Source organism: Vulpes lagopus, chromosome 5 (assembly GCF_018345385.1).
Source record: "Vulpes lagopus strain Blue_001 chromosome 5, ASM1834538v1, whole genome shotgun sequence".
NCBI lineage: Eukaryota > Metazoa > Chordata > Mammalia > Carnivora > Canidae > Vulpes > Vulpes lagopus.
This window is the reverse complement of record NC_054828.1, coordinates 71,811,844-71,830,088: the sequence shown is the minus strand read 5'-3', so window position 1 is coordinate 71,830,088 and position 18,245 is coordinate 71,811,844. Positions and strand designations below refer to the sequence as shown.

Here is an 18,245-nt window from a genome sequence, read left to right as displayed (position 1 = left end):
CATTAATTTTTTTTTTTGTTTTTTATTTGGCATTTCTACAATTTCTAATTGGTTCATTTTCAAAACTGCCTGGTCAATAATAGCGACTCCCTCCTTACTCATGTTATCAATGTTTTCTTTTATTCCGTTAACAATATTAAAATGTTTCATTCATAAACTGCATTTATATTCCAAGAACAGAAGTCTACCGGGTTTGGTTCTTTGGTATGCTGTTCCTACTGACTTTCACACATGGTGGCTTATTATGATAGTAATTTCTGATTGTGTGCTCCTATTTTATGTAACTGTGGCAATTCCTTGCAGCTTGATTGAAGATGTTTACTTCCAAGCAGAATCGGAGTATGGTTCTGCCAAGCACCTACAGCATTTATTAAAGCATTTATTTACCATCTTAAATTATAATTCTAGATTTAGGCTTTTTCAGATTGTGCTAATAGTATTAACTTAAACCCCAAATGCACACACAAGGGCAAGTGAGTGGTTATCAATACTCAGAGGAGACTTTTGCTTTTAACCTCTATTCAGATACAATAGAGAATCTTTTCTTTTGCCTACTTCTAGAAGAGGGTAAGAATTTTCTTCCCCTTGCCACTTGCTTGCCTTTTCCCTAAAGTAGTTTCCAATCTGACTTCACAAACTGTAGAAGCCCTGATCTTAGTCCTCAGCCACTCTGTGCTCTTAAGTTACAGGTCACGTAGGTCCATATATGTCCCCAGGGTATCCAGTGGCTTCAAAGCCATGCCATTTCTCTGAGATCCTGCTTGTTCCTTTATGCAAATTCATCCATTCATTTAAAAGGACTTTCTGTTGTGATTGTTTTTTTGTTTTTTTTTTAAAGCAAGCATATTTTGAATGTTTTAGAACCAAAAGGTTCAGGCAGTTATACTGTCAGAAAAAGAAATCCAATGAATACTTTTAACTGTTCAACCTGAAATCCAATGAATGTTTTCGTGACTGCTCCACCTAATGCCATAGCCATATCAAGTTCTTATTTTCTAGCTTAAAAGAACTGTGTGGCAGTTACTTCAGGATAATCTATTCCAATAGGAAAATTCCTCTGGAATAAGAATTTAATAAGCCCGTTCAATCAGGGTGGTGATGAAATCAAAGATTTAAATGTGGCAATATTTGTATTAGAATAATTAACCAGATAACTGGTCTTGTGTGAATACAATTTGGAAACCACAAAAGACGTGAGGCAATTTACTTTAATAGTGTTCTATTCAAATCAGGGCAATTCACTTTCTAGTCATATATCATCCAGCATGAGTTATACCACACCTTTTTTTTTCTTTTTTTAAGATTTTATTTATTTATTCATGAGAGACACAGAGAGAGAGGCAGAGGCACAGGCAGAGAGAGAAGCAGACTCCCTGTCGGGGAGCCCTATGTGGGACTTGATCCCAGGACCCTGGGATCACACTCTGGGCTGAAAGCAGGCACTCAACCACTGAGCCACCCAGGTGTCTCACCACACACCTCTTTTTTCATAATTTTTAAGAAATATAACAAAGTTGGGGTGCCTGGATGGCTCAGTCAGTTAAGCATCTGCCTTCATCTCAGGTCATGATCTCAGGGTCCTGGAATCGAGCCCCCACATCGGGCTCCTGCTCAGCAGGGAGCCTGCTTGTCCCTCTCCCTCTACCCCTCTCCCCTACTTGTGCTCTCTCTCCTCTCTCTCAAATAAATATTTTTAAAAAATAAAAATAAACATTACAAAGTCAAAATGACATATATTACTTTGTATAATATTACCCATTTTAACCAAAAAGTCTCAGTTTAGAAAGAGTCAGTTTCTCAGAGAGCAGCTACATAGATGGTCATTATTCTTCTATAAAATATATGTATACACTTTTATATATATACATACATAATTACATAAAAGAGAAAGAAGCAGACAGAGAGAGAGAGAGATGGGAGAATGAGAGGGGAGAGAGACTTCTCACCTACTCAGCTGCATTCTTATCAAGTGACACCCTGGTACCTATATTATCAAATTTCCATCTTTGTTTTCTAATGTTATGTGCTAAACTGTGTTCCCTAAAACTTCATATGTTGAAGTCCTAACTCCCACTACCTCAGAATGTGACTGTATTTGGAGGCAGGGTCTTTAAAAATGTGATTAAATTAAAATGAAGTAATCAGATTGGGCCCTAATCCAGTATGACTGGTGTCATAAGAAGAGATTAGGGCATAGAAAGTTACAAAAAACAAAACCATGGGAAGATACAGGAAGAAGATGACCATCTAAAAGCCAAGGACAGAAGTCTAAGAAGCAACCAGCCCTGCCCATACCTTGATCTTGGACTTTTAGCCTTCTAGATTTATGAAATAATAAATATGTGTTGTTTAATGCAAAATAAAAAAATTCTAAAAAATTTTCCACCTACAGTATCACAGGGCCTAACTCATACACTGTAAGTATAAAGGTCTACACGTGATCAAAGAGTTCTGCTAAATATATTATTTCTACTTCTTTATTCAAATATTTGAATACCTACTATGTAGCAGGCCCTGTGCTACATAAAAGAAACAGTATACAGAAGAATGTAATTTCCAAAACCAGTAACTACTCCAACCTTTTCTCTGGTCCTAATACCTTCATAGGCTCCACTCTAGTAAAACAAGAGGAAATAAGGACATTTTCTTATTTTTTCTTTAACTGTATTATACTTTTAAAATCATGGCTTACATTTGTGGCTTAACAGTTGATAATCACTACTATCCTGAAAAGCCTATGCCACCTCATATATTATTTTATAAATTAGCAGAGTTGCATATAATAAATGGTAAGAACAGTGAGGCTGATGTTTCAGAACCAGTTATTAAGCTAAGAAAACAACCAAGGCAACTAACTATCCAAGCTCCATATTTCAATGTGGCTTTGTTTTTCTTGCTATCATTTATGCAGCTAACATAGTGAACAGTATTAATAACTATGAAAAAAATGCTTGTGAAAGTTGACAAGAGGATTCTAAAATTTATATGCAAATTTAAAGGATTCATAATAGCCAAGAATAAAGTACTCCAAATTTATATACCAGACATTAAGACTTATTATAAAATTACAGTAATTAAGACAGCATGTCACTAGAGCAAGAACAGACAACAGAAAAATGAACAGGATAGAACTGCACTGTCCAATACAGTAGTTACCACACCTATGTGACCACTGAGTATGTAAAATGTGGCTAGTGCAATGCAGAAAGTGAATTAATTTCTTTTTTATTTTAATGAATTTAAATTCAAGATTAAACTTACTAAAGTAGTTTGGACCAACTTAGTTATATGAATCTATGTTTTCAACTTTAAGTTTTGTGAAATCAAACTACAGATCAGTATTAATGATGACAATTTAATGTATGAAATAAGTGGTGTAATAAATGTGAATGAAATACATGCCAAATGTCAAAGACTGAACAAAAAAATATAAAGTATCTCAATTCCAAATTGATTACATAGTAAGATATTATTTTGTCATACTGGGCTTAAAAAGATATATTATTTAAATAAATTTTATCAGTTTACGTTTACTTTTTTTTAATGGGGCTACTAGAAAATTTATAGTTACATGTATGGCTCACATTTGTGACTTGCATTATACTTTTACTGAACAGCCCAAGTGTAGTGTGTCCAGAAAAAGATTCACTCATTTATACCTGATTTATAAGAAAGATTACATTGCAAGTGAAGTGGAGAAAGGATGATCTTTTCAATAAATGGAGTTGAGTAAAATGAAGGGGGGAAAATAGGTATCTTGAGTCCTCACATAATAAAAATCAATTCCAGTTGCATTGTATATCTAAATGAGAAAGTCAAAATAATAAAGCTGTTGGAAGAAAACAAAGAGAGTGTCTTCATTACATTGGGCTAGGCAAAGATTTCTAAACAGGCTATAAAGTATTAATCATTTTTTAAAATTGCTAAATTAAAGGCATTTCTGGGTGGCTCAGTGGTTGAGCATCTGCCTTTGGCTCAGGTCATGATCCCGGGTTCCTGGGATCAAGTCCTGCACTGGGTTCCCCACAGGGAGCCTGCTTCTCCCTCTGCCTCTCTCTGTGTGTCTCTCATGAACAAATAAATAAAATCTAAATAAATAAAATAAAATAAAATAAAATAAAATAAAATAAAATAGCTAAATTAGACTACACTAAAATTAAGAACTTCTGCTCATCAAACGACACCACTAAGAGAATGAAAATGCAAGCCAGAGTGGTGAAAAGGGGGAACACGTGAAAGAGATGGACAGTATGTAAGACACATGTGCATACACACACACACACACACAGAGAAAATATCCATTGTAAATACACTAATACCTTAATATTTTTTAAAGATTTTATTTTTAAGTAATCTCTACACTCAATGTGGGGCTCAAACTCATAACCCTGAGACAAGAATCATATGCTCCACTGACTGAGCCAGCCAGGTGCCCTAATACCTTAATATTTGACCATAGTTCTCCTGTTAATATGTTTTACTTAAGCAAAATTTCAAGCAACTGAATGTTACCCATTCAAGAAACAAAAACTTTTAGCCAAGTTTTACTTATTTATAAGTACTTATATACATTCCTTGTTGTGTAAGTAAAGATAATGCACACAGAATCTACCTTTACACAGACTACATAAGGTCACTGTTGGAGTTGGTATATAAAAAATATCCTCAAATGAAAGATTTCCTCTGAAAAAGTTACCCTCAAATTAAAACTAATCTTTAAAAAAATACTTAAGACTTACAGTCCAGACAAGATGGATTAAACTGATTTCTCCCTACTCCTCCCTCAATGTACAACTATAAATCCTAAAAATAATGCAAGAGACATCAAAAGAACAACTTTGGAAGGTGTCAAAAGGAAGACACACTAGTTTGGGATCCCAGAACTAGAGGTATGATTAGAGGCAAGGCTTCTGTGCTCTCCCTTCCATCCAACTAAAGAAGACCTATCCAGAAGGTGACCTAACCCTAGCATGTCCCAATCCCCAATCTAGCACACAAGGCAGTGCAGGCAGACCAGTTCTTCTCTGGGGTTCAACAAGAATCTCTCCAATGTCACCACCAACTGAGCCCACCACTAAAGAAAGGCAAGAAGGTATGATGGAAGTTCCACTAACAAAAAGCAGTCAGGGGCAACAATTTCCTTCTCAAGAACTGAGATGTCCCTGCCCTACTGAGAAAAAACTGGATGGCCAAATAACAAGAGGAGGCAGGATGTCATGCCAAACCTTAACAGAATGAATACCTGTTAAAGATTTAAACAGGACTCAGAGTCTCCAACATAATATATAAAGTGCCCAGGATACAACAACAAATCCCCTATCTCACCACAAAATAAGAATATCACAGCTGGAATAAGAAAAGACAATCAACTTCCATCAACACAAAGATGAATCAGATGTTGGAATTATCTGACAGAAATTGTAAAGCAGTGGTCATAAATATGCTTTAGTGATCAATTTCATATTCTCTTGAAGCAAATGAAAAAATAAAAACCTCCGGGCAGGGGGGGTAGGGGGAGTTATAGAAAGGAGCCAAAAGGCAATTACAGAACTGAAAAATACAGTAGCAGAAATAAAAAATACTCTCTAAAGGGGCTCAATAGTAGAGATGCCAGAAGATGGAATCACTAAAGCTTAGAAAAGTGTAGTAGAATTTAACCAGTCTACACAACCAAGAAAATAGACTGAACACAAATGAACAAAAGCTTCAGGAACCTGTTAGACTCTAATAAAAGAACCAACAACATTTGTATCATCAGAGTCCCAGAAAGAAGAGAGAAAAGAGAATAGGGTTGAAAGAGTACTCAAAGATATAATGGCTAGAAACTCTTCAAAATTGGCAAAACAAACATACAGAGGCTAGAAGCTGAGGAGACACGAAACAGTATAAATCCAAGAAAATATACAGCAAAACACAGCAAAATTAAACCTCTGCCAACTAAAGGAAGAAAAAATCTGGAAAGGAGCCAGAGAAAAACACTGCATTATCTACAGAGGAATACTTCATCTAAAACTATGGAGGCCAAAAGTAAAAACACGCATCACTTTTCAAGCACTGAGAGATAAGAACTGTTACCCACAAATTCTATATCTAGAGACATTATCCTTCAGGAATGAAGAGAAAAAAAGACATTATCAAACAAAGAAGAATTTCTAGAAGGATTTGTCACTAGCAGACATACTCTTAAAGAATGGCTTAAGGGATGCCTGGGTGGCTCAGTGGTTGGGCGTCTGCCTTTGGCTTGGGTCGTGATCCTAGGGTCCTGGGATCAAGTTCCAAGTCAGGCTCCCCGTGGGGAGCCTGTTTCTCCCTCAGCCTGTGCCTCTGCCTCTCCCTCTGTGTCTCTCATGAGTGAGTAGATAAAATCTTTAAAATAAATAAATAAATAAAATAAAGAATGGCTTAAGAAGTTTCTTAAAATAAAAAAAAAATTTTAAAAAAGTAGTTTCTTAAAATAAAAGAAAATAATAAGAAATAAAGGAATCCTGGAGCGCCAGGAAGAAAGAGTAATAGAGCAGAAATCTGGGTACATACAATAAACTATCCTTCTCGTGAGTTTTATAGATCATATTTGAAGATGGAAACAAAAATGATAAACACCTGGTGTTTAATATTTAAAAGTGGGGAAGATAAATGGAAGTAAGGCTTTCATACTTTACTCAAAGTGGTAGAATGCTGATCCAGGAGACTGAGAATCTACAGTAGTCCACTTTTATCCATGGGAGGATACATTCCAAGTGGACACCTAAAACTACAGATAGTATCAGACTCTATATATACTATGTCTATTTAATACCTACATACCTATGATAAGTTTTAATTTATAAATTAGGCACAGTAACAGATTAACAATAAGAATAAAATAAAACAATTATAAAATATACTGTAATAAAAGTTACATGAATGTGGTCTGTCTCTCAAATTCTTATTGTCTTGTGTTCAGTCTTCTTGTGCTGATGTAAGGTGATAAAATGCCTACATGATGGCATGAAGTGAGATGAATGACAGGCATTGTGATGAAGCTTTAATGAACTACCAACCTCCTGACCTTGGGCAGGAGGAGGATCATCATCTTCTTTGGACTGCAGGTGACTGCAGGTAAATGAAACTAAGGAAAGTGAAACTGTAGATAAGGGGGGACTACTGTGTATATGTGTGTTTGAGAAGGAGAGAAGCCCAAGCAACACTATAAAAACTCTACAGAGTACAAATAATAAAATGACAGACCTAAGCACTAACATATTAATAATTACTACTATTTGTACAGGTGAAGTCCTAACCTCTAATGTGACTATATTTGGAGAAAGGGCCTTTAGGAGGTAATGAAAGTCACACAAAGTCAAAGGGTGCAGCCCTGACCTAATAGGATTAGTGTCCTTATAAGAAGAGATACTACAGAGTTCCATTCTTCCTCCACCCACACACAAAGAACAGGTCATGTGGACACACAGAATGACAGCCCCTACCTACAAGCCAAGGGAAGAGGTCTCAGAATGAAACGTACCTTGCCAACACCTTGATCTTGGACTTTTCAGCCTCTAGAACTGTGAGAAAATAAATGTCTACTGCTTAAGTCAACCAGCTTACAGACTTTGTTCCAGCAGCCTGAGCAGACTTAAGACAATTACCTTAAAAGTAAATGAACTAAATACTAATCAAGACAGAGGCTGACAGAATACATTAAAAAAAATAAAGTGACTCAAATACAAGCTGTCTACAAGAAATTCAGTCCAAATTCAACAACAGAAGTATATTGCAAGTAAAAGGACAGAAAAGGTATGCTATGTAAATGTTAACTTAAGAAAGCAGAAGTGATATCAATACTTTCTGACAAAGTAGCCTTCAGAACAAAGAAAATTATGAAAAACAAACAGGGATATTATAGAACAATAAATGATCAATCTACCAGGAAAACATAATGAACCTTAATGTGCATACACCAAAAAACTGGGCCTCCAATAGAGGAAGCAGAACCTGACAAACCTGAAAGGATTTATAGACAAATCCACAATTAATAGTTGGAAATCAGCTAACAGAACTACTAGGGAAAAAAAAATCTATAAGGATGCAGAAGATCTAAACAACAAAACTAATCAACTAGATCTAATTGACATAAATAGGACACCCCAACCAACAACAGCAGAAGACACATTTTTTTTTTCCAAGGACCCGCAGAAAATTCACTGAGAGATAATACCATGGGCTATAAAACAAAACTTCACAAATCTTTAAAACTTGAAATTATATACAGTGTGTTCTTTGATTATAATAGAATCAACTAGAAATCAATAAATAAAGTTAATAGAATAGGGGCACCTGGGCAGCTCAGTCATTTAGGTGTCTGCCTTCACAGCTCGGGTCATGATTCCAGGTCCCTGTAAGCAGGGAACCTGCTTTTCCCTCTCCTCCTTGCTCATGCTCTGTCTGGCTATCTCTCTCTCTCTCTCTCTCTCTCTCTCAAATAAATATAATTTAAAAAAAAAGATAGCAAAATAATCTGTAAACACATGAAAATGAAACAACCCACTTCTAAATAACCCATGTGTCAAACATGAAGTCTCAAAGGAACTTCTAAAGATACACAAAACTGAATGAAAATGAACTTACAGCATACCAAAAATATGGGAGGGAGCTAAAACATGCGGACAAGGGATTGTATAGCACTAAATATTTATATAAGAAAAGGTCTCAAATAGTCTGTTATTACCTCAAGAAACCAGAAAAAAAAAAAAAAAAAAACCAAAGCAAGCAGAAAGAAGGAAATAAAAATAAAAGCAAAATCAGTGATAGTGGGAGAGGCCTATAAAGAAAATTAAACAAAAGCTGGTTCTTTGAAAATATATCATTTTTTTTGTATTTTAAAAGCCAAATATATTTTTAAAATATCACGTCTATAATAAGTAAATTATGTAGTGATGGAACGTCAAAAAAAGTTGATGAACAAAAGGCACATTCTAAGAGTTCAGGAGTAGAAAGAACAGAAGAGTTCTCTTTTGGTTTGATTCAAAGTAGGAGAAAGGGAAACTGGTGTATTAAAATTATTTTTCGGGTGGAAGTTTCTGTCAGTTGAAGCAGTTAACATTGGTTTCTTTCTCTCCGGTCCAAAGCAGTCTTTTCTTTCATTGGCTTCTGAGAACGTGTTTAATCTTCTGCTGTGTAGAAGTGATACATCACATCAGGGCTACCACCAGGGCTGAGATGGCTGGGATCACCCAGTTGGTCCACCAGCTGGAATTAGAATCAACAGTAGTAATGAGAGTTTCCGAAGGCTTGTTTATCTTTGCTCTGTCATCCGGATGAAGTTCCCCAATGATGAATGTTTTGGACAATTCTCTGGCATCTGTAGAGTGCCCCACATCCTCGAAATTTTCAGTAGCATCCCCTCCAGATTGTTCCCTTAATCCTTCTTCCCCACCAGGATGATCCTCCAAAAACTTGGTCAAATCATACACCTTGTGGTGCAGGATCAACCAGGTGCTCTTGCTGTGGTTGTGCTTCTGGATCTCTTCCAGGGTGTAGTACTTGACGGTCTGGTCCAACTGCTCGGCCATTTCGGAAAGCGGCGGGCCTCAGGCTGTGCAGACAGCAGCCGAGCCGGGCCGAGCTGAGCGCATCTCAGCGAGCTCGACCCGGGACATTCCCCGCGCCCCAGCCCCGAGCGGACCAAAATATATCATTAAAATCAATTAACCTCTATCTACAAAGACTAATAAAAAGAGAGCAGACACAAATCAACAATATCAGGAATGAAACAGTAGATATCACTACAGATCCTGAAGCCATTACAGGATACTAAGTAGGGGCGCCTGGGTACAGTTGGTTAAGCGCCTGACTTCTTGGTTTTGGTCAGGTCAAGATCCCATGGGTCATGGGATCAAGCCCAGCATTGGGCTCTGTGCTAAGTGGGGAATCTGCTTGGAGATTCTCTCCTTCTGCCTCTCCCCTCACTCATGCACTCTCACTCTCTTTCTAAAATAAATAAATCAATCTTTAAAAAACACACACACTCTCTCTAAAATAAATATATCAATCTTTAAAAAGTTTTTGGAAAAAATAAGTAAATATTAGCAAATATACTTTATACTTATAGATTCAATAATTTAGGAGAAAATGGTAATTCCTCAAAAACCCCTGAACTAAGATGAAACAGATAATCTGAATAATTCTACAAACATTAAGGAAATTAAATTTGTAACTTAAAAACTAAAAAGAGAAATCCCCAGGCTTAGAAGATCTCACCAGAGACTTTTATTAAACATTTAAGGAAAAATTAACATCAATTTTATATAACCTGTGAACCTCTTCTAGAAAACATAAGGCGGGGGGGGGGGGGGGGAACAGTTCTCAACTCATTCTGTGAGGCCAAAGTTACCTTTTCATTTATGTGTACACTAAAACCTGTGCATGAATGTTCATACTATCACCATGTGCAACAACTTGGACGAATATCCAGGAAATCATACTGAATGAAAAAAGCCAATCCCCAAAAGTTACATATTGCATGACCACAATTTATGAAATGATAAAATTGTAGAAGTGGAAAACAAACAGTAGTTGTTGGGGTTAGGAAGAGAGAAGGTGGGAAGGGGGTGAGTGTGGTTACAAGTGACAGCTGGAAGGAAGGAATGGTCATATGGCTTGTCTATGATGGTAGATAAACAAACCTACAGAAATGATAAAACTGTATAGAACAAAATACACACACACACACAAAAGTACTAGTAAAACTGGGTAAGACTGATGGATTGTATTAGTGTTAATATCCTGGTTGTAATACTGCACTATAGTCTGTACAAGATGCTACCATTGGAGAAAGTTGGGGAAAAGGTACATGGGATCTCTATTATTTTTTATGACGATATGTGGATTTACGGTCACATCAACAAAAATGTCAAGTAAACAAAAAACAGTAATTGCTATCTAAGTTCACTCCTTACAGACAGTCAAAAAGGTAAAGACAGAGCTGGGAAGAGCAGGTTTTATCTATAGCTATAAAGTCAGCTTACACTAATGGTAAGAAGGAAAATTTCAAAACAACATGACTTCTATGGAAGCACACATTCCAGCATCCAGGTCACCAAATCCTATTATCAGACGATGAGAAGGCAAAGCCAAAGCCAAACACACATAGATTTAAAAAAAAAAAAAAAAAAAAAAAGCCAAAGTAGTTCTAGACCACAGAATACAAGGACAAAACAAGAGTAGACCAACAATATACCAATAAGAAAAGAACTGTAAGTTATGATGGAGTCATAGCCCCTTATATCTGGTTTATCACATGCAGATGTCCACTTTGGCTTTCCTTCCTAAAATAATCAGAACTCTGTGAGACTTACTTAATCACAACAACTATTGGCACCCATTATTATAATAGCAATATGCAGTTCCCTCTGTCATTTAAGGTTGGTTACTTCCTACAAGACTGTGGATAAACCAAAAAGCCTAGTCTGTTAAGAATTGTCTGTTATATTAAGAGTGATATCCAAATGCCTGGTACAACCTTGACACATAACATTTATTAAAAAACAGAAATGAGAGACAGAATAATTTGTCAATGAATTAATAAAAGTCAGTGGGCTCTTGTCAATAAGAAGATATATTCATGGTAATTTTACATGCAGCTGCTAAGGGTCCCTGAAGATCCTATAGCCCACATTTTATGACACCTTGGTTTAGAGAAGCATAATCCAGCAACTTAAGTCATTTACCTCTTTAAAGAAGAGGGTCAGATAGGACAACTTCTCAAAGCCCTCTCCCTCCAATGGTATCATTAAATGATTCATACCCTGGTCAAACCCCTGATGGCATTACCTCTCTTTGTCAAATAAATGGCACAGATTTTTAACTGAACATTTATGTAACAGAATCCTTAAACATATTTACCATCGGGGAGATAGGTCTGAAATATAAGTTGGAAGCTAAAGAAAAAATGAACTCTTTTGTGAATTGTCAGTAAAGTCAAAAGATCATTAAGTTGAAAAGAGGAAGCACAGTAGGCCTCAGGGGGAGAAAAAGGTCAATACCATGATGCTGCACTATGTCAGTCTGGTTAGAAAATATGCTCAATTTAGCTCAGTTTTGTCAAAAATACATCTCAAAGCAAATGCTATCCTCTCAAAAAAAAAAAAGTTTTAATCCAGAAAACTCATTAGAAATGTATGGAGGAAATTAATTTGGTACATAATACATCATGAGATATCTAAAGTACCCAAACTTTTTCAGGCCTCCTAAAGCAATCTTTATTGACTATCAGCATAAGAGCCACTCCCCGGTGTACAGACCTGAGGCTTGGATTCCCTGAGCTGCAGTGTAGCTTTTTGAGTACACCTGAAAATGAATTACTAATAGAGACTAGATCTTCCCAGAGAAACCATAAAATATTCAACATGGATAAAGTGACTCTATCCTTACTATATTCTCACCTAGTCTTCTTGCTGACCAAATCTTTTCTTCAATTTGGAAAACTGCAGGATGATTCAAACTGCTCTACATATAAACTTTTGAGGAATGTCATCTATTACGTTTTTTAAAAGTCTGATTTTTTTTTTCTTTGCACCTGAATGAAAGAATTGGAATTTTTAAAATAACTGGAAATAGGGGCACATGGGCTAAGTCGCTTAAGCGTCCGACTCAGCTCAGGTCTTGATCTCAAGCTTGTGAGTTCATGCCCTGCACTGATTTAAAAATAAGTCAAATTTAAAATGAAATAAAATAAAGTAAATATATATTTAATCCACAAGAATGTTTACCAAATAGAATTAGGTCACTGTCTTGGCAATGAATTCCTAAATCTATAGCCCTTGTTTTCAATCTCTTTTTTCAGCCTCTCATTTGCTGCAATGTTGAAAGGATGACAATAAAGCAGGAGACCAATTACTGGAGCCCAAAATGGAATTCCTTAAGGCAGGTGCCATGTTCCACGTCCAGATGCTAATGGACTGGACTGTGTGTGGAGAATCACTCAGTCTCGGGGCTACCAAGGGTCCAAGGCTTGCCTCGCTCAAAGCCGAGATTCTTCTGCAGCAATTCTGGTAAGAGGTTCTTCCTGCTCTATTCAACCCTGCCAGCATCTGGGACATGCTGCTGCTTTCTGAGACTGCCCACTCCATTCTCACAGCTCTGGCTGTTAGAAAGTTCTCTTATAGTGGGTACAAATCTGTCTCTGCAATTTCCACCCACAAGTTCTAATTCTATCCCTTGGGACCATACAGAAAAAGCCCAATCTTTCTCCACATGTCAGCCCTTCAAATATTTGAAGAGAGTGATCAAGTGTCCCATGATCATCATGGTAGGCTGAATACATCCTAATCCCCAGGATCTCTGAGAATATCATTTTCTATGGCAAAAGGGACTTTGCAGATACGATATATTAAAGATTGTGAGAAAAAATAAAAATAAAGATTGTGAGATAGAGAGGTTAGCCTGGATTATCCAGGTAGGCCCAATATAACCACAAAGGTCCTTATAATACGAAAATAAAAGGGCCAGAGTGAGAGAATAAGACTTGAACAAGGAGGTAGAGGCTGGATGATGCTCCCTGAAGATGAAGGAAGGGGCCATAAGCCCAGGAATGCAGGCAGCATCTGGATGCTGAAAAGGGCAAGAAATTAGATTCTTTCCTAGAGCGTACACAGAAGGAATGTAGCCATGCAGATCCATTTAGGCTTCTGACCTCTGGAACTGCATGGTAATAAATCCATGCTCATTTATGCCATTAAATTTACGGTGATCTATTGCAGCAGCAATAGGAAAGGAGTAGACTCATTATCTTTCCAAACTGAAAGATTTCGTCAAGTACTCTTTAAATGCACACAGTTTCAAGGCTCACCCTTTGAGATACTCTCAATCTTTCTTTTGTCTGAAACCCATGTGTTTCCTTCATCCTATCCTTGTAACCTCTTCTCCCAAAATAGCTTTAAACTTTCCCTCCAGCAATGATGTCCAAAGCCCTATCCACTTGGTCCACTGGCCCTTACCAAGTACATTCTCAGAATAACTGCTCAATAAACAAGTTTTAAGTTGAAATGAAACAACTGTTCAGAAATCCCAACAGTTCCGATCTCCTAAAAGATTAAAAGGCCTTATTCTTCTTCTTCTCCCAAACCGAGTATAATAATTTTAGAATCCTCAATTTCTTTTCCATCTATAAGGATTTAAGGCATTACACAGACGACTTCTCAACTGAGACTTTTAGTCATATGACTTCTTGTTTAATAAAACCACTGTGGAGCCTATAGATAAAAGTAAAAGTTCCCTATATTATGCATATGACTGATGTTTCCTAATACTGAGTCCCCTAAACTCTACATTTTTAATTATCATGCAAACTCTAGAATTTATCACAAAAATCAATTACACAAAAGTATAGTGTTAGTTAAGCCAAATGTTGTTACAAAATATTTAAATGCTTATATAATAGCTTTATCTGCCAACATTAATTTCTTCCAGCATAATAATGATACAGCAAAAAAATAATAATAGTAAGTGAACTGTTTGACAAATACTGTAATAAGCATCGTACCAATAGTAAAACTCACTTTATAATCTTAAAGCTTGTCCTACCGCATTCTATTCATAGATGTTAAAGTTTAGTGCACTCTGATCATTATATTTCAGAATTGTATTGGATATTAAATCATTCACCATAATACTTTCTCACTAAGCTTCTGTGCATAAGGGCAAACAGGTCTCTACTTAATTCTAATCAAATATATGTTTACTGAAAATCCCTGAGCCCAAGCCCTACATTAGGATAGTGGGAAATTCAAATATGTAGAAGACATGGTCCCCAGCTTCAAGAAGATAGCATATTTATCAATAAAAGGAGGAAAAGAGGAATAAATACTAGGCAAGAGAACAAATGGGCAGCATAGACAGTGAGGGTCATAAAAGAGTTCCAAAGAGAGTACTCTATGGACTAAAAGGATCAAAGAAGTTGAAAGTAGGATGTGACCTAGAGAGAACTCAGAGAGAAATGGCAAAGAACATACCACACTAGTGAAACTGTACAAATAAAGACAAGGTGGCAAAAGACATACTCAAAGAACAGAAGGCAACCAAATTGGACACTGTGGAGAATTTTATGTCAGGAAGTAGAAAAAGATGGCACAAAAAGTGGGTTGCCAACAAATTACAAAGCCAAATAAGTCACCCATCAGAGTGCATTACATGCATCTGACATTCAAACTTTCTAAAGAAAGGTCTTGAATGTTAGACAAATAAGCTTGTATCTTCTCTGGTAAGTAACAGGGAACCACTGAGGCTTCTGGGTAAGAGAATGACTTACATAAAACTAAATTAGCAGTTTACAAGATAAAAGGGAAAAGCAAAAAACTAAAATCAAAGAGCCCCAGATTTGAGGTAAGAAAAACCCAATAAGAAAGCAGATATGAAAATAAATAGATGAGAATATAAACAAGTATTATGAAGAAAGAACTCACAAAACTTGGCACTAACTTTTTTTTCTTTTTTCAGGAGAGGGGTTTCAAGAGTCTAATATTATTCTAAAGTGTTTAAGTCCAGATGAGACGGAAAATGCATTTGGAAACTGTTTAGCAAGTACCTAGTATGCCGGTCATGGTCACGGAGCAAGGTGGTAGGGATAAAATAATGACCATGACAATGAACTACATCAGGGAGGCTTAAAGACTACCAGGGCACTGAAGAGTAACTATTGTTACTAACAGTGTGACAAACACTATGGATAAGTAAAGTAAAGCACATATGACAAGTACATAACCTCAAAACTGAGAGCAGGAGAGGAAACTGATTTTAGGAAGGAAATCAAATACCAAAAGAGGTGGAGGAGCAAGAAGCAGAAATATGAAAGGACACATATACATTAGACTCATTCTTAAATTACTCAATTAAGTATAAGCTATCAGAAACCAATGTGTCCCCAATTTAGAAGACTCCAAATATTTACTCCTATAATAATTTGTTTCATTGAAACCCCAAATTTTTATTTTGATGAAGCATATTTCAAGGTAAAATTACATGCTCAAAAGATTACCTACCCAAAAAGGGGCACTAGAGAATTTTATGGGTCATGAAAATATTCTGAATTTTGATTGTGATGGTGATTACATGACCATTCATTCATCAAAGCCAACAGAAGTATATCTAAAAAAAGGGTGAATTTTACTTTGGGTAAATTATATCTTAATAAATCTGACCCCCAAATCACCAATGATTTACTTGCTAAATTCAGCAGTGATTATTCAAAGGTGATTGAATAGTTATTTAATGTTTTATTAGAAACAAAGTATATGCCACTATCACTTTACTATTTATAGTACTGTATATGCATAGGCTATGAACACATACATCCTAATAAATTTGTGATTTCATTATTTTTATTTAAATGGTACTCCCTGTATTTCATCCTAAATTTGAGAAACAAGGCTGAATACTCCGACTCAGCATCTAAGCTGAAGTCCCCACTCATATCCTATCATCATCCTAACAAATTTAAAATCTAAGTCATATTCCTCCTTAAACCAGCTGTCTTCAAACTCTCCTTTCTTCTGTGTCTCAAGATCTGTCACCATTGATACCTGGTATCTCTTCCTTGCCACAGTATCCAGTTCTACCTATCTGGGAAATAGGACTCTTCCTTTAAAGGCGTCCACACTCATCTCTACCTCCCCTAGTCTGTCCTACATACCAGTGCCAGATGAAGCATATATTCTTTTATTAATTATATAAACTCAAAACAGCTCAAAAACAGTTGGCTATTCTCACTGACTTTAGGATAAAATGCAAATGTCTCTCATTAGCTTTCAAATCCTCCATAATCTGACCTCTGGATACAACTCTATCCAGAAAGTATAAAATAAACTGATTTAAAAATTATTAGAAAGGCAAGATACTGGAAGAGGGGGTAAAGAGGTAACATACCAGAAGTTTTAAAAGAAGTACAGGCATATTCTGGAGTAAGGAACAGATCAATTCAATTGGTATAGGAGGGGATAATTGGGTGTGAGGTTGGAAAAGCAGTCTAGGTCTACACTTCTTTTTTTTTTTAAGATTTTATTTATTTATTCATGAGAGAACAGAGAGAAAGAGGCAGGGACACAGGCAGAGGGAGAAGCAGGCTCCATATAGGGAGCCCAACGTGGGACTCGATCCCGGGACTCCAGGATCACGCCCTGGACTGAAGGCAGGCACTTTAACTGCTGAGCCACCCAGGTGTCCCTAGGTCTACACTTTTAAGACCTGCATGCTAACCCGATAATTTTAGTAGATAATAAGGGAAATCATGGATTTTTTTTTAAAGATCTTATTTATTTATTTCAGAGAGATGGAAAGAGAGCATCGGGGGAGGAGCAGAGGGAGAAGACAAGCGGACTCCACACTGAGAGTAGAGTCCAACTCCGGGCTTGATCGCAGGACTCTGATATCATGACCTGAGCCAAAACCAAGAATCAGACACTTAACCTACTAAGCCAACCAACCGCCCCCATCATGGATGTTTCTGAACACAAGAATGCCGTAACAAAAGTGATGCTCAAGGAAATTACTCTGGGGCTGGAGTACAGGACATAATGGCAAAGAAGAAATAAAAAATAGAGGCTAAGAAAGATCACAGCCAATGTAAACAGTCTAAACATGAAAAGGACTTGAATGGTGGCAGGAATTTAGGAAACAAGGAGAAACCATCCTTCTCAGCTATTGTTGGTATTCACAACCTCCCCCCAAAAAACTAGACAGTGGTGGGGGTCCTATCAGGCACATCTGTTGGGGTGATTGGGCAGGGATGGTTATAAGATTCATCCATATAGTTTGATTAAAATTAATAGAAATTATTCAATCTGGAAAGCAATGGGCCCGGGTAATTCAAATAATAAGCTACCCAAAAACACAATAGGGAAGGGGATCTGGTATTAAAAATTGCTTGTTTCTAAAAATGCAAAGATTTGCTTCAGATTTTCATTATTTGGTCTATAACACATTCACACAAATACTGTGAAACCTATAATAATAAGGTCATCTTATTATGAAAATAATACGCCATATTTCACATCACAAATGGAATTAGTGTTGCAAATACGAAAGAAATTCTTAAGTCCTAATTATAGTATCTAGCAGCATATTACACATAAACATCCTTTATTTAAATCTGCCTTTGTAATTTATGTTAACTTGGATTAAAATAAGTTAATTCACAGAACTTATTCTATTCACAGAATAGACAGTAATTCTATTACTATCACCAAATGTAAATATCTATTTTTATTTTTTAT

The 18,245-nt window shown here is 36.4% G+C and overlaps 2 protein-coding genes across 5 annotated transcripts in view; both read right to left on the bottom strand.

The window, feature by feature from the left end:
* The window catches only part of MAGI3 (membrane associated guanylate kinase, WW and PDZ domain containing 3), a 237,506-nt gene that overhangs the window by 193,229 nt on the left and 26,032 nt on the right, over positions 1-18,245 (bottom strand). The gene's annotated exons all lie outside the window — the stretch shown is intronic.
* Positions 8,962-9,593, bottom strand: LOC121491403 (cytochrome b5-like). The gene has a single exon (XM_041756282.1). The coding sequence runs from the start codon at positions 9,549-9,551 to the stop codon at positions 9,171-9,173; it is 381 nt and encodes a 126-aa protein (XP_041612216.1). The 5' UTR covers positions 9,552-9,593; the 3' UTR covers positions 8,962-9,170.

Excerpts from the sequence above, each read along its gene's own strand:
- LOC121491403 (XM_041756282.1), bottom strand. The coding sequence starts at position 9,551 with ATGGCCGAGCAGTTGGACCAGACCGTCAAGTACTACACCCTGGAAGAG.